This window comes from Puma concolor, chromosome B4 (genome assembly GCF_028749965.1).
Source record: "Puma concolor isolate L17-30 chromosome B4, mPumCon1.1.hap2, whole genome shotgun sequence".
Classification (NCBI taxonomy): Eukaryota; Metazoa; Chordata; class Mammalia; order Carnivora; family Felidae; genus Puma; species Puma concolor.
This window is the reverse complement of record NC_141673.1, coordinates 15,978,033-16,004,790: the sequence shown is the minus strand read 5'-3', so window position 1 is coordinate 16,004,790 and position 26,758 is coordinate 15,978,033. Positions and strand designations below refer to the sequence as shown.

The 26,758-nt window shown below is 47.3% G+C and overlaps 1 protein-coding gene across 3 annotated transcripts in view; it reads left to right on the top strand.

The window, feature by feature from the left end:
* Window positions 1-26,758, top strand: part of RFX4 (regulatory factor X4) — a 166,110-nt gene that overhangs the window by 1,587 nt on the left and 137,765 nt on the right. For 2 of the 3 annotated variants that reach the window (XM_086712458.1, XM_086712457.1), the window contains exon 2: window positions 25,128-25,214. The exons of the other annotated variant lie outside the window; for it this stretch is intronic. In XM_086712458.1, the coding sequence (XP_086568584.1) occupies window positions 25,128-25,214 (87 nt within the window). The remainder of the gene's footprint in view (window positions 1-25,127; window positions 25,215-26,758) is intronic. 3 annotated transcript variants of the gene reach the window in all.

Genomic DNA, 26,758 nt, shown 5'->3' with positions numbered 1-26,758 from the left:
TGCTGGGGACCGTGCCTCGGAGCATCTGTGGCTGGGCTTTGCAGCGCGGAGCAACAAGTGCCTTCCAGCCTCTGCATCCCTTAACACACACGCGTCCCTTCCTTGGAGCAAATAAACACCACCAGAATGTTTCCCCACCTCCCTCCGAAGCAGGCTGGAAATGCATGTTGGGTGGGGGTAGGGGTCATCCGGGCCTCGACCCAGATGGTCTTTCTTCGGTCCACGCAGCGATTTCCAGCCCCTCCAGGCTTCTGCCAGAGGCCCTGCTGGCCAGGATACCCACCCCCTCGGGTCAGGGGGATCTTCGGTTTTTCCAGGGCTTATCTTTGATCCCAAGAGCCAAGTCCCTCTCTCGCTGAGTGGGTGTGGGCCCCCTGGGAGTGGGGAAAGGCTGAGCCCCGCGGTCTTCCCTCCCACAGAAGATAACCTAGGCAAGGAGAGGCGTCTCCTGCCGCACGAGCCCGGCTGCGGGTAGTGGCGGGCCCTGCCTGCGTACTCTCTGCTGTCGGTAAAGAAGGCACCACAGAAGGAAAAGAGCCCCTCCCTCTATATTTTTATGTCAAGGGTTTGCGCCACTACTCACCTCCCGGCCACCCCAAATTTAGAGGCGAACATCTCTGAACAAAATTAAACCTATGTCTGCATTGTTTGTGGTCAACTATTCACAAGGGGCTCACGTAGGGACTTGGGGTCTCCCGGCACCCCACACCCGCCAAGACCCAGTTGGGGGGTTTTAACTGCCCTGTCCACACGACTGGAACTTCTTGTGCGTTCTGGGGTAGAGCTGTGGGGTTGTGGAAACGTTCTGTTTTCTGTCTTCGATGTAGCTGGTGGTCGCGGAGGCACCTGGTCACTTTTACTCCAACTGCAGACACCCCAAACTGGTTCTGAAACAGCAACCTTTTCCACATCCGCTCCCCTCCCTGTTTTCGAAAATCGGAGACCTCCCCAGATCGCCGTCCTGAAATCAAAATAAAAAGTTCTGGGAGCTGGCAGCGTGAAGGAAATGACACGCGGCGCACCAGGTGACATTTCACTCGGAGTTGCAAAACCGACGACGAGGGAAATGCAGCGTCGCGCGGTCCGGTCCAGGAGCCTCCCCTCACCTCCCTTCCAGAGAACTTAATCCAATTAGCTTTTCTTCAGCGTTTCCCTTGTTATGTAAAGGTCCTTTCTCCCCGCTAGCGGAGCCTAGCGCTCCCGGGAGCAGTTCGATTCTGCTCCCTTTCCAGCAGATTGCGTGCGACTGGAACCACGGGTGTTATTACTTAATATTTCATTCTGAAAGGGCTCCAACAACCGATTCGCAGCAAGTGCTGGGGCGAAGTCGGGAGCGTCCAGATCAGTGAGGCCGGGGAGCCAGGCCTCCGTCCCCTACTCTTAAAAGGAAAATCCCCGCAAAGTGCCTTCGGCACGGGAGAACAGTTTTGCAGGGGCCGGGGCTCTAGTGGTCTGCCTCGGGGCCACTTCAGCGTGACCTGCGGAAACGCGCCCCTTTGTTCCGCGCACCGAGTCGGTAATATATTCCTCCAGTTTTCCCCAAATACTCCTCAAGTGCGGGGCTAAGACAATGGCCCCGTCGGGGGAGGCCGGCGCGCCGGCGCGCGCCTCCTGGGCCTTCCGCGCGCTCGCGGCGGAGCGCGACAAAGCGGAGCCCCTCTCCCGGGAGACTGGCGGCGCAGCGGGGCTCGGGCGGACGGCGAAGGCCGCAGGCGCGCGCGTGAGGCCGTCGACGCGCCGTCCGGCCCGTGCGCAGCTTGCGGTTGGGGCGGGCGCACGCCCCTCCCGGCCGGCGCCGTCGCCGCCGCCGCAGCACGCCGCGCACCAGCGAGCACCCAGCGCGGGGCCCACCCTCCCCTCGTGAGCCAAGCGCGGCCGCCACGCGTGCCCGGCCCGGTGGGTCCGGACCCGGCTGCCCTGCCCAAGCGAGCGTCGCTCGGTTCCTCAAGGTACCCGGGAATTCGAGAACGAGGGAGAAAAGTAGGTAGAATTTTAGGCCACCGAGAACTTGTGCCAGGTGGCCCGGGGCGGGGTCGGTCGGCTACGCAACAGAAGGGTTGTTTCTTGTTAAACGGGATGGCGCCTTAGAGAGGGGCACCGCCCAGCCCGAATTAGAAACTTCCGTCTCTACCACTTTCTGCCCCGAAATCCAGTATCCAGAGTTGGGGCGGCCGAAGTACCCCTGGAGTCGGATTTGAGCACCACGGGCCACAACGGCGGGAAGTCACGCTCGTCTACGGGCCCCGGCTCAGCACAAGGCCCCGACCTGGCTCCTTGGCCCCCAGGTGGGGACGTTCAGTCGCCCTGGCTTGGGGCCCCTGGGGCAGAGAGCGCCCTGGTCGGAACAGAACCCGGGCCTCTTCCTCCCGCTCCCATCTGCGGAGCTCGGTTAGGAGCTACCGTCTCCCGCCCGGGGACCACGTCTGCGGGCTCGAGGGAGCAAAGGGCCGGGGGTCCGCCCTTTGCTCTTGGACCCAAATCAGACGGTCTCTCCCTCCCCGGGCGTGTGTATGTTCGTGTGTGTGTGTGTGTGTGTGTGTGTGTGTGTGCGTGGCCGGCGAGGGGGCATGCGCGTCCCCACCCTCGCCACCTGCCAAAGCGCCGGCGTCCGTGAGTTTGGAAGTAGGGTCAAGTGAGAGCTGCGTGGTCTTGGGGTCCCCAGGCCAGTGGCAGCAGCCCTCGCCCGCGCGGACGAGGCTCTCAGGCCGGGTCCGGGGAGCTCCGCAAGCGACTCCGCCCGGCGGCCGTGACAGCGCGCTTTCCCACCCGGCCTGCAGGACCCAGAGACCTGGAAAAGTTGGTAGGGGCCGCCGGGCGGCTAGGCCGGAGGATTTCCTTAGCCGCGCCCGCCCCCCCTCCCCGGCGCGTCGCCATGGTGACCGCTGGAAGTTGGTGGTGGAAAACAGACCCGGCGCAAAGCAAAATATTATGAGTGCAGTTGGGGTGACTTCATGGGGGGGCGGGGGACCGGAGGGCATGAGCGGGAGCCAGAGGCACAGACCGACAACAAAGGACCTGGTGCGAGTTGGAGAGAGTTTGCTCGGGCCTCCCTGCCGCTCTGTGAGCGCTAGACTGACCTGCTCCCCAGAGGCACTGAGGTCTCTAATTTCTCTCCAGCAGCTACACCTTTTCTAGGCTCACCTGTGTGCCCTTCTTCCCACTCCTCCTCACCTGGTTGTCCTACAGCCTGACTCCCCATCCCGAGGGTTAGGCGCCAGCTGGGCAGGGTGCCCACCTCCCTCCTTGAGCCACACTCTCACCAACGTGAAAGGTCCTGGCTTTTCTTCCTCAGGACACGTGGGTCACCCAGGATGCATTTCTCATCCTTCCTTCTCAAATCGAATCTTAAAAGGTTGAGGGGATAGGATTAGGCCGGAAAGAGAAGAGAAGGAGTTGCCTGCTCAGAAATCTGAGGACAGAGGAGCAGGGAGTTCCTATCCATTTTCCCCCTCCTTTGTACAGTGGGAAAAAGCTCCGAGTTACAATTCTGACTCAGCCGCTTTTAATGTTACTTTAGGTGAATCTTATAGCCTCTCTTAGATTAATTTTCATTGTCTGTAAAATGAAGGCTTAGGCAGCTTACAGTCTGGGATTTTCTGATAATTACTCGTAAACCTCTTTACGATAGAATCCAGGAAGCATATGTGAGCTGGTTACCACTATCTGAACTGTGACCCACTGTACAATTAGTGCATCTCTCTCCACACTAATAACCTAAAATATTTTGATGAATCATCTATTAGGATTTTGAGAGTCAAGAAGAGCCTTGGATAACCACTTTTAAAGGCCTATAATTTCCTTTCTTAATTACACCTAAGGTGCATTCCTTAAGACACTGAACTGGGGGGGGGGGGCTGTACCCAGCGTCCGTTTAGGAAGCACTGAAATGCCTCTAGATGATGAGACCAGCATCACAGACCTTCACATACCTGGGAGAGGTATGCACGCTGGCCAGCCTAGAGAAATGTTGCCATCAAAGGAAAACCAGACTCTGACCTCCCTTGCTCAAGCTTTTAGAAGTGAGGGTCTTCTCACGCCTAGCCACCCCTCCTGGTGATAATTTGAGCAGAGGAGCCCTTCTCTGATACTCCGTTGCCTCATCTATAGTTGAATGAATTGGATGTAAAGATTGCTATGGTCCACCTAAACTTTTTCCATACAATTACACGCCTGTACTGCGTCTGTGGAATCGGAGTACAAAGCCAGGTACTTTGTAAAGTAGTTTTACGGACACTGGTCCTCACAAGCACTCCATGAGAGAGGTGTAAATGTGACCCGCATCAAACACAGGGTTTCTCTTCCATTTCTAGCAGTGTAAGGTGGTGATTCTAAGTCAGGTTGGTGTGTTTGCTAGCCTTGGTGTCTGCGTGAAAAAGACCGAGAAGGCACAGAATTGTGACATCACAACATGGAGTGCCAGACAGGTCTCCACTTGCACAGGCCCCTGAGAGCCCACCCTAGGTGTTCTGCAGGTCATTTGGGACACTCTTCAGGCTGCCCCTCCAGAGCTCCGCAGAATGGAAAGGTTGCAGGAAATGTCTGATGTTTTTGCCCCTTCTACTCTATTTGAGATATCTTTGCAATTTTATGAAGGTGAGGGGAGAGAGAATGAACTCAGAGACAGGTGATTTGGAAGTGTCAGGTAAAAGTAAAAGAAAATAGTTTGTGTGAATTTATCGGGGGATTTTTATTCAGTCTCATTCACTGAGCACCTGCTGGGTGGCAGAATGGATAAGGACACACAGTCTCTGCCTTCAAGGACTTTGCAATGTGTTTGACAAGGGAAGGCATGGGCAGGTTGAGAGTGGTCAGGGTGCTAAGGGACACAGAAATAGATTCCTCTTGGAGCCTGAAGGAAAGGATGGGCTCCCTTGTCAATACCTACCATGAGTCAGCCCAGCACTTTTTCGCGCACTAGCCATTTAAGTCTTAGCGTAATTCTCTGTTGTCCCTTTGTAGGATGAAAGAGGGTCTGGAACTTGTGTGGGGCTACAGCTTGTATGACACCAGACTGGGAAAGCCTGTTCCCTCGCCCCATGCAGCCCACTTCTTGTGGACCCTGATTGACTACTAGCCTGGCAGGGCTTGGTTACGCCTCTGGCCTTGAGATGGATTTGAATCTCACTTGGTGAGAAGGGAAACGTATGGACAGAAGTGGAGAGTCATGGAAAGTTTCAGTCTTGGACCCCAGAGAAAACCTCTCTGAAGGAGTCTTGTGATTCTGCATTTGGAGAGGGTTTTAACTGATGGCAGTGATGGGAGGCAGTGTATCATAGTGGTTGAATGATGATTTTGGACACATTTTAGCTTGTTTCCTTCATTCAAGAAAACTACATGCCTCCTTTGTGCCAGACACTCTGCTGGATGCTGGGTTTAACAAAAGCGCCAGCAGTGCTCCTATGGAGTATAAATTATAGACAAACAAGTAAACACACAAAAAATAGTTAATTTCAGTGAGTGATAAGCACAATGAAGAAGAAAGCATTATTGGGGGGAAGAAGGTAGAGCATGGTGATAGGAAGGTTGCTGCCTTCTGGGTGCCCCATAAAGCTGGATGCCCTTGATCTGGAAGCTTACTGTTGCTGAGCCCCAGTTTTCTTATGGAACTGATCTAAGCATCTGAGAGGGCTCTTGTATGAAATGTGAAGATGGCCATAGGTAACATATAGTCAATACATGTCTCCACTTTGCCACTAAGCATTTTTATTTAAGTGCATTGTCTACGTAATGCTCACAACAACCCTATAAAGAAGGAACGGTTATTATTCACATTTTAAGTGGGGAAACCAATAGGCTAAAGACAAAAATTAAAGCTAGAAGCTAAAGTGTTCAGTGAGTTTCTGAGCTTTAGAAGCTGGGCTGCCCGGAGAGCGTTATCGATCTTCACTGTGAGCACCTGACTTCCCTGGTGCAGAATCCCGGTGCTAAATCTAGCTTTTTATTTATGTTTTTAAAAGTTTATTAAGTGCCTTTCACATGCCAGGTATGAGCTAAGTGCTTTAAATGCATTATTAGTTGTATTTTAAAACATGTTATGGGTACTGTTATGATCTACCCCATTATATGCAGTGGAAGGATACCCATGAAGGGAGCAGGCGGCCTCATCTACGAGTGTCCACACTCTTAGTTGTAAGGCTATACTGATGAATTCTCCTCCTCTTTCTCCTTCCCCTCTTCCCCCTCCTCCCCCCTCCTCCTCCTCCCCCTCCCTCTCCCCCTCCTCCCCCCTTCTCCTCCTACTCCTTATTCTACTTTTTCTTCTCTTTATCCTTCTTCTCTTTCTCCTTCATCTTTAGTGAAGGAGAGAGTTGTGTTGGAAAGGGTGTCCAATAAAGCCTGTATCATTTTATTTTATTTTTAAAGTTTATATCTTTTGAGAGGAGGGGGAAAGAAAGGGAGAGAGGGAGAGAGAATCCCAGTCAGGCTCCCTGCTGTCATCGCAGAGCCCAGTGAGGGGCTCAGTCCCATGAACCATGAGCTCATGACCTGGGCAGAAATCAGGGCAGGGGATGGACGCCTAACTGACTGAGTGACCCAGGCGTCGCAAGCATGTATGATTTTAGTGAAAGTAAAGGACTTGCTATTTTCTCCACAAATGAGAGTGGCAGGATAGTCCATTAAACTGTGGAGACAAAATTTTTAACTGTTGGCAAAAATCAGGAGATAAAGCATTCACATCTTTACTACAGGTGTGAAATGTATTTCAGTTTTCTTTGGGATTCATTTGGGACATTTGCTTTGTCCCTAAGAATGTCAAAGCTTGCTTCATTGCACACAGACATACCTCTGCAAGATTAAACTAATAAGATAGAAGCCATTAGGTCATGGGTGAATATACATAGCCTTTAGGTGACTGAACAAACAGTATATTGCAGGTAGAAGTCATCCACAGACGTGTTAACATGTGACTGGAGGTGAATGTGGTCTGACTTAATGAAAAGAACATGAGGTTTGCCGTCAATATAGACCAAAGTTTAAGTCCCAGCTCAGCTGCTTGCTAGCTGTGTGACCCAGGGCAAATGACCCAACTTCCCCAGGCTCTCAGTTTTCTTCTTTGTGAAAGCGTCTACGCAGTATTTTCCAGGGTTAGGAGAATAGAATGAGATCATGGACATGAAGAATGCATGCTCAGTAACGGCACATTTTATTATTAAAAATAATTACCTAGTCTTCCTATGCCTAGTTTGTGTGTCTAGTTGGGAAAGGGGGATAAGAATCCTGAAACAAATGTAAACCGTTTCGGCATGCCTAGATGTTGTCTGTACTGTGTAGACAGCCTCAGTGCTAATGTCAAGGTAAGTCTTTTTTCTTTTTTTCTAAAGTTTAGACCGAAGAATTAAGTTCATTCTCATTCCCTGACATTTCCCATGAAGAAGGCATCTCATGTGCCCTTATGATGCTTTCATCCTTGTGTTGTCCAGTTTGTTAAAGGGAGTAGAAAATGTGTCTTTGTAGAGGCAAAACCTGGTAGCTGGAACTTGAATCCTGGAAGGAGCACTCAGAGAAGACATATGTTCTACACCCTTGACTGAGGCCCCTCCACAGGTCCTGACACCCTTTGGTTCTGGAATATGAAGGCCTATGTTCTCCGTTCCTGCCCACCCGCCCCCCCCCCCCCCGCCCCCTTCCTGCTTCTAGGCATTGCTGTTTTAAAGACAACCATTTTGCACTTGATTTTCAGGAAGTGGAAAATTCTGTTTCAGATGAACCACTCTCTGAAACTCGGTTGAGTGAGACGCACAGAAAGACTTTAGTTCTTTTGCCTTCCTTGCCTATTTTTTAATGCAAGGAGAAAAAAAAAATGTTCATTTGTTCTCTTCCTGTCTTTATAATGTGATCTTTACCTACGTTGTGATTTTTAAGTTAAAATTTTTGAAATTTTAAGCCACTTTCTTTGAGAGAAAGACAGAGAGGGGTATTATAAAAAGCAGAAAAGAATGAAATGAAATTGAGCCATCATGTTTTCAGCTAAATATGGTCCAAATATAGGCGACTAGACTGGATTGACCTGTACTAGTAGATTATCTGGGTTTTGCTGTGTTAGATCTCATCCTCAGAGCAGAATTACCTCAAAATATGTATGTAGTTTCCACTTTTGTGGTTGGTTAATCCCCCATAACACATAAAATTATGCTTAATCTGCTTCTGAGCAATCAATAATTATTAGTAAACAGGTGAGCTTGGACATGATGAATTTGGATTGTCGTGATTGTCTTGTTTTAATTTAAAGGGATAATAAGAAAGCCTTTGAAAAGGCTGTAGCCCAGTGAAGGTTAGTTAGCACTTTGTGTCCTGTGTGTTTTCTGACTATCCAATTGTGCTAAAGGTCAGTGTTGTTTAGACGCAGCCTAAATGAGATTGATGAGTATGGCAGATTTTTATTTAATCGGAATGGAGAATTACCACTTCATAAGCATTGATCCCCTGAATCCATCTTGTTGGAGAAAATGCACTCAGTCAACACAAGCGAACTTACTCTTGAACTAGATTTTGAACTGCCATTTGAATAATCTGAAGAGTGATTAGCGATTGCTAATTACACTAGCAGCAGCTAAATTTTGGGGCATAGCTGCATTTCGTGAAGGAAATTATGGCAACATGTTTGTTTTGAATCTTGTGGTTGCTGTGAGCTCATTTCAAGCTAATACTAGACTTTAGAAGACAGAGGTGTTTCTATGAATGTTACAGTTAATGAATTTATCATTTAAAAAACATGAGCATGAGTGGTTTTTTGAGTCCCACATCATCTTCTTCAGAATGATTAGTCTATATGTAGGATGTTCACATGGGGCATAATGTATTTCTAAATTGAGTACTGATTCTAAATGCTCACGGGTAGGCCCAGGTTCTTACTGAAGTGATTATGATTTTATAGAGTTCCAGAATTGGGCCCATTGGCATACACTCAAACTTATTTATGAGGTCGTATTGATTACTTTAAACATTTTGCCAAATTTTCTTTGTGGGGTTCAGTTCCACTGCTGATAATAAATCTGGAGTGGGAGGGGGATTAGGATGCTTCTACAATAGTTTTTTGTTCCACCCAAAAGAAAACTAACTAGTTCTGTGTCATCCTTATATAGCTACTAAAAAGGCTATATTATCTCTGTTTCTAGGAGCTTAATTTCTTCTACTGGATGACTCCTTTTACAAAAGTGATGTAGATTCTCTATAAAAACTTTGACGTCATAGAAAATAAAATAACGTTAGCCTGGGAGTTTACACGGAAGGAAGATTCCAGAGGGCTGGAGACCCTCAGTTAAAACGTTGAAACTTCCAAGCGTTGGAAAGATTTCTAAAGTGTTGAGCGGTTGTTATGCGAGGGCCTTTGGTCTCTATGAACTTTTATTTTCAACTCAGTGGGCAGGGTCTTTAGGTTGCTGTGCTTGGGGTAGGGGACCTTTTCAGAAATGCCAGGCTTTTAGAAAAAAAACAAAACAAAAACGCAGCTTTTCTTCTAATCAAGGCCCTGTTTTAAAGTTTGAAAACTTTGCTGTGATTAGAAGAATGAATTATTTCTCTGCTTCTTTGGAGTTTCTTCTGGGTGCCTGGGCTTCGGGGCATTCTCTGCCTGAGCTACCTCAGGGTTCACAGCTGAAGAGGTGTGTTGGGAGCGGGGAGACCTACTTGGCAGGAAGGCACCGGGCACCAGGGAGCCTCATCCAGAGCAGAGCTGGGAAAGTGCATGTGGGGGTGAGGGTGGGGGAGGTTCTGGAGGGATGCAGAGGGATCCCAGAGATGAGGAGCCTAAAAAAACGGGATTCCCTATGGGTCTGTGTTTTGTTCAAAGGTTTTTGTGGTATTGAGAGACTAAAACACAAACAAATAAAAAGCTCCAGCAAAGCTGTATGGTTGTAGATAGTACCTGGTGACTATATATTGATATATAGATCACTTTTGAGAAGGAAAGAATGAAGGAAGCACCGGGGTGGGGGCGGGGGAGAGGAAGGCAGGAAGAGATGGAGGGAAGATGGGTGGGAAGGAAGAAACTATGTTGAAATCATTTTGGTGATTGATGTCAGGCTCACTTAATGAGTTATTTTCAAAATTGTTAGTTATTTTTATTTTTATTTTTTTTTACTAAAGGGACTCCCTTTTGTAGCAATTTTTTTTAATGTTTATTTATTTTTGAGAGAGAGTGAGAACGAGTGGGAGAGGGGCAGAGAGAGAGGGAGACACAGAATCAGAAGCAGACTCCGGGCTCTGAGCTGTCAGCACAGAGCAGAGCCCGACATGGGGCTTGAACTCACGAGCTGTGAGATCATGACCTGAGCTGTAGTCAGACACTTAACCCACTGAGCCACCCAGGCGCCCCAAGGGACCCCCTTTTTGAAACTGGGTAGCAGATTAACAAAAATTTATAATGTTTTCCAGGCACAGTGCTAAATGCTCATGCTTGTTAGTTCATTTAATTCTTATGTCGACCCTTTGATATTGTTATCCCCATTTTACGGGTGAGGAAACTGAGACTCAGCCTAGTTAACATGTCCAGGCCAAACAGCTAGTGTCAAGCCAGGTTTTGAACACAGATTATTCTGATTTTGAAGCCAGGCTGCCTCCTCGCCTCCCAACACCTGGAGTTAGAAGGAAAACCTTAGAGATGTCCATGCTAACTCAACTCCTCTTCTACATAAAGAAGTTCGGGAGGTCCAGTCATCCCTGATCCTGGACGGGGGGTGGGGGTGGGGGGGGCAGCCGTTCACACTGCAGTTCTTTGGAGCACACTGTCACGGGTGGCAGTGGGTGTCTGGATGCTCTGGGGACTTCAATGTGACTTTGGCAGCAGGCTGCTGACTGAGGACGCCCACGGGTGCTCCTTCCTTTGGGAGCACCTGGGTGCAACGTGTGCCTTTCATCTCAAATCATTTTCCAAGCTTCTAAATTCATCCTGGCACCACCACTGGGTAGGTATCCCCCGCCTGCCAGTTACTTTGGCACATTTGACATCTTCGGCACATCATCGGTGCTTAGTGTCTATTTACTTACAGATATGACTTTCTCATAATAGGTTCAGCATAAAAACCATGGTGTTAAAATAACAGCACCTTGCATTCGCATAGCATGTTACAATTTACAATCACTGATACAATCATTAATGGCTCTGGAATCCCAAAGGCTTGGTGAGAATTCCCTTTGCCATAAGCTGGATGTACAGACTCAACAAGGGAGGTGACCTCTCCGAGTCTCAGTTTGTTTGCCAGCAAAGTGGGGCCATGGCATTGTGAGGATTAAATTTTTTTTTAATGTTTGTTTATTTTTGACAGAAAGAGAGAGAGAGAGAGAGAGATGGAGCATGAGTGGGGGAGGGGCAGAGAGAGAGGGAGACACAGAATCCGAAATAGGCTCCAGGCTCCGAGCTGTCAGCACAGAGCCTGACGTGGGGCTCGAACTCACAGATTGTGAGATCATGACCTGAGCCAAAGTTGGACGCTCAGCTGACTGAGCCACCCAGGCACCCCGGCATTGTGAGGATTAAGCGAAGTAACGCATGTAACAGGTTAGGCACAGAGCCTTGGCATGGCATAAAAGCTCAATAAACAAGAGGTGCTTTGAGCGCCACACGCTTCTTAAGATGCCCTGGTAGCTTCCAAGATCCGCCTTCTCCCCCGATACAAGGCCCATACGGGGGGAGAAAAGAAAATTTTATGCACACTGCACTGTGTTCAGTTTTTTTCAGTACATGATCCCGTAAACCTGTGAGCTAGGTGGGATCTTTCCCAGTTCATTCTTAGCGAAACTGCCCCTCCGGGGGCTCAGTCACATGCATTGGCTCCTATCGTGAGAGTGTCCTCACTGAGGTCAGTTATGTCTTTAAACCAGTCTGTCTCCAAACTAGTTAAAAACATAGGGCTGTAATGAAGGGGCTGGTGGTTCTCCCCCACGCCCCCCTGCATAGAGCTGACTGTCTTAACTTTGCTTCATTGTGCACTCACCTACCGCATGTGTCTAAAGTGCACATATTTTCCATCCTCACTTTACGTGTTTGACACTTCTTCGTTTCTCACGATTTTCCCGTGTTGTCATTATCTGCTCTTAGCACAGTGCAAAGCATACACTAGGATGTCTTGCACAAGTCAGTGCTCAATAAATGTTTACTTAAGATATTATAGTGTGAAGAACGCTGCCTCTTTTTGCTTGCTTTCTAGGAAACTTGGCTCATGGCTCCATGCAAACAAGTCCTTGATTAACTACAGATGAGGTGACCCTCTTCTGAGCCCCTACTAGGTGCCAGGCATGGTGCTGGTGTTATTAATTCCTTCCCTTCTGCCCTCTCCTCATAGATCTGCAGTTCTGTGCCAGGCTCTAATTGCAGGGAACAGTGGGGTGAATAAGGTACAGTCAGCTCTTAAGGAGCTTATATTATTTGTCCTAATCCTCATAGTAACTTCAGGGGGTAGTTTTTTGTTTGTTTGTTTTAATATATATATATATGTATATGTGTGTGTGTGTATATATATATATATATATATATATATATATATATGAAGGAAATTGAGGATCTTGAGGTTAAGTAATTTGTCTGGGGTTGCAGAGCTTGGTCACTTGTAAGGGGAGCAGCAGAATTAGTGTCCGTCTGGCTTCCAAGGCTTTTCACTGTACCAAAACATCTAAGAGTCAAACCGAAGGAATGGTAACAGAAGAGACTAGAGTGTCAGGCTTTGGGGGTGGGCATGATGTAAAAATTATAATAGCTAAGATTTGCATAGTGCTTATCATGCAAACACTCTCTGTGCCTTGTTCACTTAAACCTCATGCAAACTGCGTGAGGTGCTGTTATTCGCACCCCCACTTTGCAGGTTAAAAAAAAAAAATCCTGAGGCTCAAAGAGGTTGAGTCACTCACCCAAGGTCATACAGCAAGGAAATCAGACTTGAACCTGGCAGTTGAGCTCCACTGTCTGTGTGCTTAACACCTACACTGTCATTAAGACACACGAAGTGCCTCTGACACAGACAGGTACTTGGGAATCACAATGGTTCCGGAACTCAACCTGTGCTGGGCGCTATGCTAAATGCTTTCCACATCTCGCACCATTAAGATGGGGTGGGCAGATTATCATTCTCCACATTTTACACAAGGGGACATGGAGGTTTAGAGACTTTGCCTAAAGCCATTCAACTAGTAAGTGCTAAGGCTGGAATTCAGGCCATTCTCACGTAGCTAGTTACTAGGCCCACATGCTTGCTTTTCCTTCTCCTAGTGACTCGCCAGAAATGATTTGAAAGAGAGAAAAAATATGTACCAAATTGTTCATCAAGACGCTATAAAAATAGGAATATTAGCTCAGGGGAACACTGGGCATCTATCAATGATAGGTATGAGGGCTATAGCAAAATGAGACAACTCTGCATGATAGAATGTTAAGGGAAAAATGAAGGGTGTGTTCATTCACTGGGGATATAGTTCATACATATGCACATGTGGACATGAGACCAGGCAGCAACACAGATAAAGGACAGATAGTTCACATGTGAGAGGGGTGGGATTGTGGATGAGTATGTCTTTCCTTTCAACACTTAAAAATACAACTTCTACAATAGATGAACACAGGAAAGAAAAAAGCATTTTGCCTAAGAGAAGGATGTTTTGGTGATTCATCTCAAAAGTTCGGGCTAGTTTGAAGTCTGTTTGGGTCCTGCGGTCAGGAGTGCCTGGCTCCTGAGGTTTTGGGGGAAACCTACATCCCCAACAGAGGGTGTGAAAAGAAATGCAGAAGAGGCAAAATACACAAAGAAACTAGAAAAGGCAGTGATGTCAGGGATCAAATACCATCGGATGCTGTGCACAGGGAGCAGCCTTGGCCCCAATAACCTTTTTTTAACAGACTTTTACACGTTTTAATAAAATTGTAATGATAGAAATAGAAACAAAGTGAAGGCCTGCCGACATTAGGTAGTAGTCGGTATGGTCCCCCATAAACATTGAGGGGAGGTGAAATTTTTACAGCCTGCTTATGCAGTTACACGCATGAATTCTGGCGTTCCCAGGGATGTTTTCAGAGCAGAGATCTGCTTTTACATGGAACCTATCTTCGACAGGAGGTGGCACCGAACACCTTAGCTTTCACTTTTTCTAGGCTCCGGGACTGTTTGTGAGTTGATGATCTGTTGAGCTAACGGCACTGGTATACCTTCGGGGTGTCCTCATTAATTTTCGTATATTGCAAATAATGACCCTTTCGTGAATCTCTTTGACCGCTTCAGAGTTTTATGTTTTGGGTTTTCCTAAAAGTGAGGAAAGGCAGTAACGTTACCTAGTACCTGTTGTGTATTTGGTATTATGTTAGATGCAGCTCAGTACTCACGGTGAGACTTCAAGGCATATGTAACTATGAGTATTATAAGTTAATGGTTAGGTGTAACCGCTGACTTGTTTTTCGTCGAATTGTCATACTTTAAGTATATTCTTTCACCTGGGGGCTCTTTTAAGTTCTATTTTTGTTGTTTGCGTGTGAATCGCGACTTCATGTTTTTTGTTTGCTGTTGTATCTTCAGAGCCCAGAATAGTGTCTGATAGTAGTTGCCCAATAAATGATTTCTGAATGACTAACTTAGGAAAGAATAAGTTCATGGTTAGGTTAGAGTCAGGTTCAGATCCCGGCTCAGCTGCTACGATGTTCATGAAGGTGGTGGTGCTCGCGCTGGCGGCCACATTCCAGGATACAACAGGTGGACTCACCTGCATTACACCGTGGTTGAGACCCCAGCTGATGAGGAAGACACACGGGGACAGTGGCCACATGGCCCGGCTGGGAGAGTGAATCTAGTTAGCCAAACAGTAAGCAGAGTGCTTATCTTTTCTCATCCAGGCCTTTCTCTCTGGGCCTTACTTCCCCCATCTATAAAATGGGATAATGATTCCTGTATATGAAGAGGTAAGTGAACAGTTTAGCACAGTGGTACAGAACGGGAACTTAGACAGTGGTGGTTGTTGTAACCCTAACAGATAGAGAAACTGGGGCTCAAAAGGTGAAAGTACTTGGTCAGGTTCTTAAACTAGTGAGACAGCGAGGCTTAGCAGTCAGGCCTCTCATCCTTTGCTCTGTATTGGGTTCCCCTGGCCCACAGGAAGGGGCTTCCTCAGTGTGGTGATGAGCTCGTTGGTTCAGGCACCGACACTTGCTGGTTTCCAGACCTGCGGGAGAGATTCCCCAGGGTACGAAGCAGGAGCTGGCACAGGCAGCAGGCGCACCTCAGGAGTCTGGAGAGGCAGCTAGAAACAAAAAGAGTGAGGAGTTTGGGCAGATGAGAGAGCACTGAGGCTGTAGGGTGTTAAGGAAGAGCGGTGCTTAATGTAGGAGAAGTAAGGTCGCCTTGTGTCACGGTAGCACGTTAGCCTCTGAGACTTCTTCGTACATCACCATCACCACCTGAGGCTGAATCTTCTGAAGCAGGATTTCTTATTTGTGATGTGGAAACTGAGGCATACATACAGTGGGGGTTTGGGGAGGATTATTTTTTAAAGGAATATATTAGAATTGGGAAAGAGATGAAAATACTGCTCAGATTTTTAAGGAAAAGAAGAAAAGTAAAAAGGCAAACTGGTGAGGGTGGTTTTTAGCAAGTACCGTGAGGAGTCAGTGGGGTTATGGGTTGGAATCTCGTCGCTGAGGGTTAAGTGTTCAATTGAAAGAGAAAGCGAATCCTGTCCCGATCTTTGCAAAGAGACAGGCCCAGGCCATACGGCGTTGAGCAGACAATAAGTAGGCTGATGTTTCTGTGTCTGTAGCATCTGAACATCCTGGCCTCTGTATGCAGTGGGCACCAATCAGCTACAGGGACAAAGACAACCCAGAAGGTACATCCTTAGGCCCGGGGTGGGGGGTTAACTGTGCACAAAGCCATTCACACTCATCTTTGTCCTGGCCACACATCTGTGTAAAGCATACCTTCCCCATCTGTATTGCTGTAATTAAATGAGATAATCCATGTAAATAACTATTGCTGGAGTGTAGTGCTGATGCGCAAAGACTGGGCTCTGACGTGATGTGGATGAAGACAGTAGGAAGTGTCATTACCGTCACCTCCTACTCAACTCCTCTTTCTTGCTGTGACTGAGGCCCCAGCAGATGAGGAAGAGATGTGGGGACCTGGGGACACTGGGTACATGGATTGGCTAGAGTTGTGAGTACAGTTAGGTAGAAAGAAGGCAGAGTTCCTATCTTTTGTCATCTCACTGCCTCTGTCCTAAGCCTCTCAGACTTAATTACACTCTTGCAGTGGTCTCCACCCAGGGGTGCTGTGAAGTCCGGGTTTGCCTGGGACAGTCCTGATGTATGCTTGTGGTCCTGGCAAAATTATTAATAATGCGGCTTTTCAGTCTCAGAAGTTTGGATGATATGTGATGTGGTTTCCCACTTCCCTTTGTCTCCCCTCTGAGCTTGTGTTTAGCAATGCCAGATGGAGCTACCCATGGAACGGTTTTGCTTATGTCACACTCCACACAAAAACTTTCAGTAAAGAGGTTCCCAGCCACCTATTGAATAAAGTCCAGACTCCTTAACTCAGTCCTAAGTACAGAGGGGGCGGGGCTTTTACGTGCACACTCGCAGTAGCATCTTGCGGAGTGCTAGTCAAACAGGATAGTCTCAACAAGGACACGTTGGCTTAATCCCTGAATGAGCATGGGCATTCAGGCTCAGGTTGCTTGTCAATTTCTTTTCTTTCTCTCTCTCTTTTTTTTAATGTTTCATTTTTCCAAAGTTTATTTTTATTTGAGAGAGAGGGAGAGAGAGAGAGAGAGAGCAAGAGGGGGAGGGACAGAGAGAAAGGGAGACAGAATCCCAAGCAGGCTCCGTACCAGCCAGCAGCTGACGCAGGGCTCAAACTCAGGGACCGTGACATCATGACCTGAGCTGAAATCAAGAGTTGAGGCTTAACCGACTGAGCCACCCAGGCGCCCCTGCTTGTCAATTTTTTGAACGCGTAATTCTTCAGCCAGCTTCAGGGCCTTTGCATGTGATGTTCCTTCTGCCAGGAATATTCCTCCCTCCCTGTTTACCTGGGGGAGTGACATGATGCCTTCTTAATCTTTAGCTGTCAGTTTAATCCTACTTCCTCTGAGAAGCTTCCCTGACTCACAGATTAGACCAGACTCTCCCTTCTCTCTCTCTCTCTCTCTCTCTCTCTCTCTCTCTCTCTCTCTTTCTCTCTCTCCCTCTGCCCCCGTCCCTTGGCTCTCTTGGGAATTACATGTCTATTATTTAACAGCTGACTCTCACACTAAACTCTAACCTTCCCTGTGACAGACGCTGTCTGGTTTCCTGCTATGCCCCTGTTGTGTAGCACAGTGCCTGGCTCATGGTACTCCACAAATAGTTGAGAAAGCGGTAGTGAGTGGGATGAATGAATGTGCATCCCCTAGTAGGCTACACTTTCCGAGCCAGTGCGGTTCAGGCCACTTGCTTCTTAGCACATTTGGGGTAAGTGTGCAGTTCTTACTATCTCCGGCAAGTGCCTACACGCTTTTGGCCCTTCCTACCTCTGCCTCCATTTCCTGCTGCTCTCACTCATCCTCACGCTCTCCCACATACTGGTTTTCAAGCCCCTTCCTTCTCAGACCTCTGCCCTTGCTCCAACATCACCTCCTCCAGCAGGCCCTCAGTGTCCTGCTACCTAAGACAGCACCCCCATCTCCCATTCAGTGGCTTCATTTTCCTCCTGACACTCATTGTGCCCTGGAGGCACCTTATTTGTTTTTGTCCCATCTCCACCACAGAATACAAGCTCCCTGAGAGCAGGGACCTTGTCTGCGATGTCTGTCACTAGAACCTCAGAGCCTGGCAAATGGTTGGTGCTAAAGCAGTATTTGGTGAACGAGGGAAGGAATGAAGGGGCAGGGTGGGATGGCCCCTTGGAGGCAGGGCAGGGGCCCCTTCCTGGAACCCAGTGGCCCCTGGGGCAGGGCCTGTGGTGTTGCCATGGCAACCCACTGACCTGAGGCCCACCCCCCCAGCCCCTGGAGAGGCCACACAGCTGCCCACTTCCTGGGCCCAGACTTTCCACGTGTTCCTGTGTGTCACCACTGTGGGGAGCCCAGGACAGAGGGAAAACAGGGCTGAGAGACAGAGAATGATGAAGAGGAAATCACACCCTGGTGCCTGGGGAGACAGGAGCGGGCCTTGTTGGCATGGTTCCACTGGTAGTGGCCAGGGCCTCGGGGGGAGGGGAAGGGAGGGGAAGGGAGGGGAAGGGAGGGGGGACTAGGGGGTGTGCTGGTACCCCCAGGACCTGGGGCCTGGTCCTCCCTTGGCAGCTGCTAGTGAGTGTGACGTGTCAACTTTTTGATGTAGCATTTCTAAAGCTGTGAGTTCCTAAAATAGGCCCCAGCACAGTGCCCTGAAAGACTGTTGATACAAAGAATATGAATAACGCCTTCTATTAAAACCTGGTGACACTTTCTAAGTCAGGCGGCATTTTCTTCAGGTATTGCATAAGTCAAGAACTCCCTGTTCCCATCTAGTTCCTCAGAAACAAAGCTCGTCGTGTTCACTCCCCCACTGCTTCAAAATGACGGCTGGCTCCCAGCTGCCTGCTGGCTTCTTGGCCTGGTGGGCAAGGCCTTGGCAATCTGCTCCTCACAGACTCTCCCACCTGCCCCCTGCCCCTCCTCCTCCAGTCACCAGTCGGTGGACTCGTCCCCTGTCCCAGAACCCACTTTGGGCTTTTGACCATGACGTGGCCCTCCTGCCCTCTTTGGTCTGGCAGGTGCCTAATCCTTTAAGGACCAGCTGAAATGCCACCTCCTATGTGAAGGCCAAGATGGAAGCTCCCTTCTCTGTGATTCCGTTGCGCCTTATTAGAATAAGAGACCTGCCCCTGGTTACTGCTGGCTCCTCGAGGCAGTGTGTCCCAGTGAGAGCAAGCCAGCCTCAGAGGCAGACAGACCTGACCCAGCTCGGCCACCACCTCACTGGCTGGCTTTACCCAGCTTCTCTGAGTCTCTGTTCCTCCTCAGGGATTGGAATTTGTCGAGTCTCTGCTTCAGGGTTGCCGTGGGGAGTAGAGAGGAGGCATGTGAAGCAGGGGGACTGATGTGGGGGAAATGCCCGACATAAATGCTGAACATTGCATTACTGTCTGTCCTCATTACTCGGCTTGAGCTCCTGGTGGACGGAGACCATGCTTTCCTCACCTTCCCATGGCCCACAAAGCCAACCATGCGAAGTGCTTCACCTGTAGTATTTCAGTTAATCTTTGGAAACTTGGAAGGTAGGGCTTTTTGGAAAGCTCAGGAATCATTCCGATGTTACATAGCTAGGAAGTGGCAAGGCTGGGATTTGAAATCCAGTTGTCTTAACTGTGAACTCCACACTCTTCCCAGCCTGCTTCTGTCCTCTCTTTCATCTGGTACTGTCTCTCCCTTGGTCACTCTGTCAATCACTGGGCCTTCTTGCCGTCCCTTGTCCCATGATCATGGGTCACCCATGATCTCCCCTCAGGGACTTGGCCTCTGTGGTCCCCTCCCCGTGAGCCTCCCTCACTGTACTCAGTCTGTGCTCAAATGCTGCTGCTTCTCAGAGGCCTTCCTGGGATGAGGGTGCTTTCCTTCATCCTGTTCTCTCATCCTACTTTACTTCATCGCAACCCATCACCACCAGCTGTGAGCCTGACACTGTGCCAGGCTCTGGGGGACTAAGCATGGAAAAGACAGACATGGTTGTTAGAACTTATATTTTTAAGGTAGGGAAAATAAAGAATAAAACAAGAATACATAAACAAGATATTCTCAGGTCCAGAGACCTTGGTCCACCAGCGATATCTTGCTGTGATATATTGGCTCCCTGTTAAAATGTATTTGTCATCTTCTGTTACAACTTTACATGAAGGCACTTGATAATTATTTGCAAAATGAATGAATGGGTGGATGGGTAGCCTAAGCTAGAGTGACTTGTCTGTGCCCAGTATGAATTAGCAAGTAGAATAAGCATAGGCCTTGAGATTGAAGATCTGGGTTTGAATTCTGACTTTGATCCCTCTGACTGTGTGTGACCTCAGCCAAACCACTGTCCTGGTCTGGACTCCAGTTTCCTGATGTGTAAAGGGGGGTGAATTTCTGTCTCATGAGGTGGACTGTGAAGTTCAGATCGGTTTCTCATGTCAGTGCACTCTGTAAACTTCAAGGATTACCTGGCTTTGGACTACCATCTTGCCCAGTTTCTCCTGCCAGACCAATATTGCTCTGAGCCTGGGGCGTGCTGGGTCCCTGATGCAGATACTTCGTAGTTGTTCTTTGCTACTGCAAACGGAACCAAACCTTCTATGAAATCCAGTCTAAAGTGGGGAGTCATGAAGATCTGCCTTTAAGGAGTGCGGGGTAAACTCCTTGGAAAGTAAAATCCACAAGTCCTGATTGGCATCCTCCTTCCTGCCCGTGATCCCAGATGAGTCAGATGTAGTGATGCTTCTCAGCCCAGGAGCCGACACTCACAGCTGTCAGTACATCCTGTTGGGAACTTAGAGCAAGTTTGGTTCTTACTAAAAGATCAGATGATTTTTGTGGATCAAGAAAGAGGCAGTTGGGAGCAGGGAGATTAGCCAAGTGTGAACGGAGCTCTCCTCCTGTGTCCCAGGACCCAGTGCCCGTACAGCAGTGTGATCACAGTCTGCCTTGGGTTAGCACCTCTGCTTCAAGCCTCAGTTTTCATGTCTATAAACAGAGATATTAATACATACCACATACTGTTGTTCTGAGATCCCTTTAATTTAAACCACGTATGTGAAAATGCCTTGCAGAAGACCTGGCGTACAGTAGGAACTTAATGTTATTTTTCAAAAAAAAAAGCAAGGCATTCAATGACACATATTATTGGGCAGTATCTACAGGGACGGTCACAGTGCCAGCCTCTGGGTACAAGGTGGGCAGAAAGGCCAGGGTCCTTGCACTCATGAGTTTGGGGAGTAGCATCTGCCTCGCTTTCTAGATGGCAGCTGCAGGGCAGAAGCCAGTCTTCATGTCTGTTTCACTCACAGCTTTTTATTGTAGCTTTTTCTATCTAGAAGGCACAACACAGACATTGGTTGAAAATTGCTTTCTGTATTTGGAAGATCACCTTTGATGTGTTGTACTATTTCATGCCTTATGTGGTAGAAAAAAAAAATTAGGAAATTCTATAGATAGTGGATGTGTCTGCTTATAAGCTGTGCATTCTTTGATGTCATGTGTGTCAATAATGTAACATTTATTGAGACCACCCTATAGGAAAAACTTCATACCAGGTGAAGTGAGAGTCAAAAGAAATAGAGTAACATGGACTTCACTCTTAAGATATTTAGGACCTAAACAGAAGGGCCTGTTATGTATAACAAAGGCTGGCAAAGAAATATGTGAATGAATTCAGCAAAAATTGTAATGTGTAAGTAGGACGTTAGCAGAAGTTCGAACGCAAGGCAGACTGTGATCAGTGATACAGTATTGGCACCGGGTGCTAGAGCCCGTGTGGAATGTAGGAGCGGGGAGCTCAGCCCACACTGGGAGAGAGCTTACTGGTTACGGACTAAGTCTGAATGCGGATCTGCCTCTTACTAGCTGGGTGACTTTGGACAAGTCACCTAATGTCACTGAACCTTAATTTTCTTAATACCACCTACCTCAAGGTTGTTATGAGGATTAAGTATGATGGTATACATGCATAATGCTTAGCCCATAAAGACCCAAGGTATGGCAGCCTTTATTATTATTTTTAAATCACATAATCTACAAATAAATTAGTTAGATGAACAATGCACCTTATTAAAAATTCAGTATACCTGTCATTCTGGTTGAGTAACTCTTGATCTTTGCAAGACCAAAATACACTGTTAGTAGCTTTAAAGTATATACATTTTACTTCGTATTACCTCTTTTTACCTAAAAAGAAGCCTTCCAATCATATGGAGCAGCCTGACTTAGGGGACATGAGTTAGAGATGCTGCTGCTGAGAGCCCCATTTGGGAAGAGGACAAAGGTCAAAGAGCACCTGTGGATCCAAGGCCTGTTTAGACGTCTCACTTTCATATGTGCAGTCCGGAATGTAAGACCTTTGAATGCTCTGAAAACTCCACATGTCCAGAGCAGCAGAGGTGATGGTTCCACCATATTATCTTTGGCACTACTCAGACCATGGTCTGGACCCTCAGAGTTCATCCTGGATGGCACATGTTCAAATAGATATTGATTAACTAGAAGACAGCCAGATGCAGGTGAACTGGATGGCAAAGATGTGGGAACAATTCCTTCTGAGCAAGAGCCAAAACAAGTGAGGTACTTTGACCAGAAAAATGGAGCCATGGTGGCTATCTGCTCATATCTGCCATGTGCAGGACAGACCACACTTACTCTGTGTTGCCCCGGGGAGAAGGACAGGGTAGCAGAGTGGCCACAGGCACAAGTGACGATGTCAGACCTGAGAAGGAGCAGGGGGTGGAGGAAAGGGTTATTTGGTGACATTTATTCTGTTTCTTTCCTGGTGCTTCCGGCCCTCTCTCTCTTCTCATAACCCTGCTTTCATCTCTCTCCAGTGTTGGGCAACATGGGGTAGAGGCACATCATCTGGAAAGTTCTTCCTCGACTTGGGCTCTTGTGGGCTGGTGTTGCACTGTCTTGTCCCTTGGTGTTCAGAGCCAGCTCCCCTCCGGAATGTTACCATGAATTCTTCAGAGACTGTCACACCAACCACTGGGGGTTCTCACCTGCAGGAATAGGCCCTTCCGAGGACTCCAAATTTAACAGGCCTCATCTGGCGCAGGCAAATGAGTGAGAGGTGTTTCTCTTAGTTCCCTGTGTCTGCTGAAAAGAGTGTGTGTATTTGTGTGTGCATGTGTGCATGTGCGAGCGTGTGCATGCCCACACGCATATGAGAGTAACTAGATGTGAATATCTCACTAGGAAGACCAGGGCTGGTCCAGAACAATAGCAATTGCTTTTGGTGGTGTGGTTTGGCGGAGGAACGGGCTGCAGATTTCAGTAGCTGCCATCCAAAAGCAGCCACGGCTGTTGCCAAGGAAATTGTGCCAGAACTCCAAGGGATTAGAAGATCCGAGTGGAGATATTCTGGAGACTCCTGAAAAGAATTCTGGAGATTTGTATCCAGATGCATCTTTGGAGGCGACGTGATGACGAACACCCCACCTTGCGCCGTCCCAGCTTTGAAAACATCACAAGCCATTTGTTTCTACGTTGCGCGGCTGATGTCTGGAAGGGGCGGTGTTTTCATGTTTTGAATTTCTCTGTTGCTCAGTGTTTCCTCAGAAATACCAGATTTCCATTTCCTCTGAACAAGCTGGCTCCTGTTCCTCCCCTTGGATATTTCCCCTTACTTATTTACCATTTAGGGAGCAGCTTTTAAAAGAGCAGTTTGTTGGGATATAAAACAAAAAACCCAACATGTCTCCCTGCGTCCCCCCCCCCCGCCACCCCATAGCTCACTCGTCAGCATCAGCATGGCTTCTTTTGAGAATATGTTTCCCAAGATGTTAACTAATGATCTTGGCCTTGGCCTTTTGAGCTACGTGGAGTCACATTACTTAATCTAAACTTCAGTTGCTTTCTAGGAAAAAAATGGGAGTGAAAATCTTTTCTTCTGGAAGTTGTTGCCTGACTTCAACAGGATAACATATGTAAAGGGCCTGGCATATTGGAACAGGTGTTCAGTAAATGCCATCTCCTATATTATAGAGCCGGCAATGGGAGACTGCACTGTTCAGAAGCACATGGCCATAGGTCTAGTCAGTTCTGCTCTAACACCACATATGCATTCCTAAAACTCCTAACTGAGCTTGGTGCCCTGCAAAACTGCACAATAAAAACCACAGCGTTGATTTAGAAAAATAAACTAGGGGCATAACACTCAAAACCTTTGTCAGTGACACATTTAAAAAATTGGAACGTAATGAAGACGATAGCACAGTTTTGCACATGTTAATGGTTAAGAGGTACACAAATACAATGAATGTGACACTTCACCTTGGAAAAGCCCTGAAAGCCTTGAAAGCCCCAAAAGCCCTGCTTTTGGAAGCAGATGTCAGAAAGGCTGCAGCTTGTGAGCTACTATGAAGTGATCAAACATGGGTTACCCAGGCAGGTGTGGCTCATAACACATGTGGTGAACTAAAGTAACTGGTAGATGGCCGAGGTGTGAGCACGTGTGGATTCTGCATATTCCTGTGGGCTTCAGTGCAGCTATGTGTGCTTTTCTGCATTCCCCTGATGCTTCCTAGGCAAGAAATTGAGCATAAGCAAGCACGAAGTTTGCTCTCTGCTCAAATCATTCCCCAATGTATTACTTGCACTGGAACACATTCTTATTTTCAAAACAAGCATTCTAGCAGAACTGACTGTACTTAGCTGATGTTGAATGAATGAATGCATGCATGCATCCAGGCATGCATGCATGCATGCATGTAGCTGGTCCAGACAATGGAATAAGCATTACACCACAGTGTGGAAAGTACTTTTGTAGACTTTGGAATTGGATTAAAAGAATGTAGTGTTTTGAATTTTAAAAGTCCTACATATCTATTGTAGAGTTTTTAATATGTCCTCCCGCAGTGGCTTTTCGGCCTGTGCTTGGAAGTGCCCCTTCGGGGGTCCCCGGGCAAAGGGTAGTGAGCTATAAGGTTCCCTGCCCTCTTTCTCCACTTCAACCAGAGCCCTCAGGGTTTTATCTGCTTTCCTTTTTGTTTTTGTTTAAATAAAGGGTTCTGCTGCTAACTTACCATCTGCAAACCACCACCAGTCATTTAGTTGACCAAACTTTGTTTTACAAACAACTTCTCAGGAACGTATCTTCTTTGCAAAGACAGATAATTCTCAATTGGTACTGTTGGGCTGTGAATACTCCAGAAGTAGTAGAATCTGACCAGGAAATACTCAACTGGGCTTCAATCACCATTTTGTCTCCAACTACTCCGCAAAGGCTCATCAGCAATGGTGGCTGCTGTGGGGCTTCATGGAAAGTCAAATTCCAGTCGGGGCCAGTCTCAGATGAAAGCTGATGGGCAATTGAATCTAATGTGTTTATGATGTTCTTGTCTCTTCACAAACACCAACAGCATTTCTGCAATTCTGTGATTTTCTTTCCTCTTTCTCTCTTTCTTTCTGTTTTTGTTTCTTTTTTTGTTTTTTGTTGTTTTTTTTTTTTTTTTTAGAGAGCTGGATTGAAAGATGTCTCAATGAAAGTGAAAACAAACGTTATTCCAGCCACACATCTCTGGGGAATGTTTCTAATGATGAAAGTAAGTGCTTGAAACTCATTCTTCCACAATGTCCTAGACATGGCCAGTGTCCTCGTGGGAGGGATAGTGCTTCTTAAATGCTAGGCTTGGGCATGTCACCTGGAACAAGAGACTCTGAAGCCATTTATGGAATACGTTAGGCCCTCCCTGGTATATTCTGTGGTGGGGAATGTAATGTAGTCAGGTAGCCACAGAAATGGGGACACAGCAGACACTTGCTGTTTACATGTTCATATCGTGTAAGTCCTCAGAGAGACCCGATTACAGTGATGCCCCATTTGGGCAAATGTGGACCCTGGATGGGAAATGGGAAAGGCCATTCTCGGTGTCACTGTAGATGTGGGATTAAAGTAGGGTGTCATGGCACCATTGTTTCAGAGTCATGAATGCCCTTGCTCTTTGAAAGTACAGATTTTTCCGGGGTCTTGGACTAGAGAATTGGAGTTAATGGGCAGATATAAACTGCTGTGTTTACACCTTTCCTTGGGTTATGTTAGATTGGGTCTTCTGGGTGCCTCATATTAAGAGAGAAGACTAAGTGGGACTTGTATTTGCTCCCTAAACACTAAAAAAGGGGACAGCTCATTGTAAATATAATTCCCAGCAGGGACAGGTGTCCTTCTCCCTTGGCTGCTAACGTGCATCTCCTTAGTGCAGGTTTCTCAAAGCATGGCCGGGGACACCTGGTCCATAAGCCCCAATGGTGCTTGCTAGATACTCTGAACAGCCTTCTTCTGGAGTCCCTTCCAATAGTAGCATTCTGTCGTCACGATTTTGCTTCATTTTATAAAGCTGAGATAAATTGAACATAAAATACATAAATCTTATGTGAATGGTCTGATGAATATTTGCCCCCATTTTGTCTCTACCTATGTAACCATCAACCAGAAAAGAGATAGAACATTTATAGCACCCTGGGAAGTTCCTTCATGTTTCATCCCTATGAATAAGTACTGTCCTGAATTTTATCACTATGGTTTGCTTTTGCCTGTTTCTGAAACATTATATAAATGGACTTACAGAGTCTGCATTCTTTTGTCTGTGGCTCTTTTCACTCAATGTCTGTGTCATGTAGCCATGCTGGTGTATGTAGTACTTTTTCATTGTCATATAGTATTCCATTGTATGCATATACCATGGTTTACACATCCATTTAAATGTTGATGGTATTTAAATTGTCTCTTTTTTTTTATTCTTAACATCTCTGAGCATTCTTTGTTTTACTGTGCTAATATATGTGTAACGTAAAATTGACCATTTTAACCATTTTAAACGTACACTTGGTGGCATTAAGTACATTCACCTTGTGCAGCCATTGCTGCCATCCATCTCCAAAACCTTTTTCATCTTCCCAAACTGAAGCTTTAACAATAACTCCCCATTCCTTCTCCCTCCAGTCCCTGGCAATTATTATTCTACTTTCTGATTCTATGCATTTGACTATATAAAATAGAGGGACGCCTGGGTGGCTCAGTCAGGTAAGCGTCCAACTTTGGCTCATGATCTCACTGTTCCTGAGTTTGAGTCCCGCGTTGGGCTCTGTG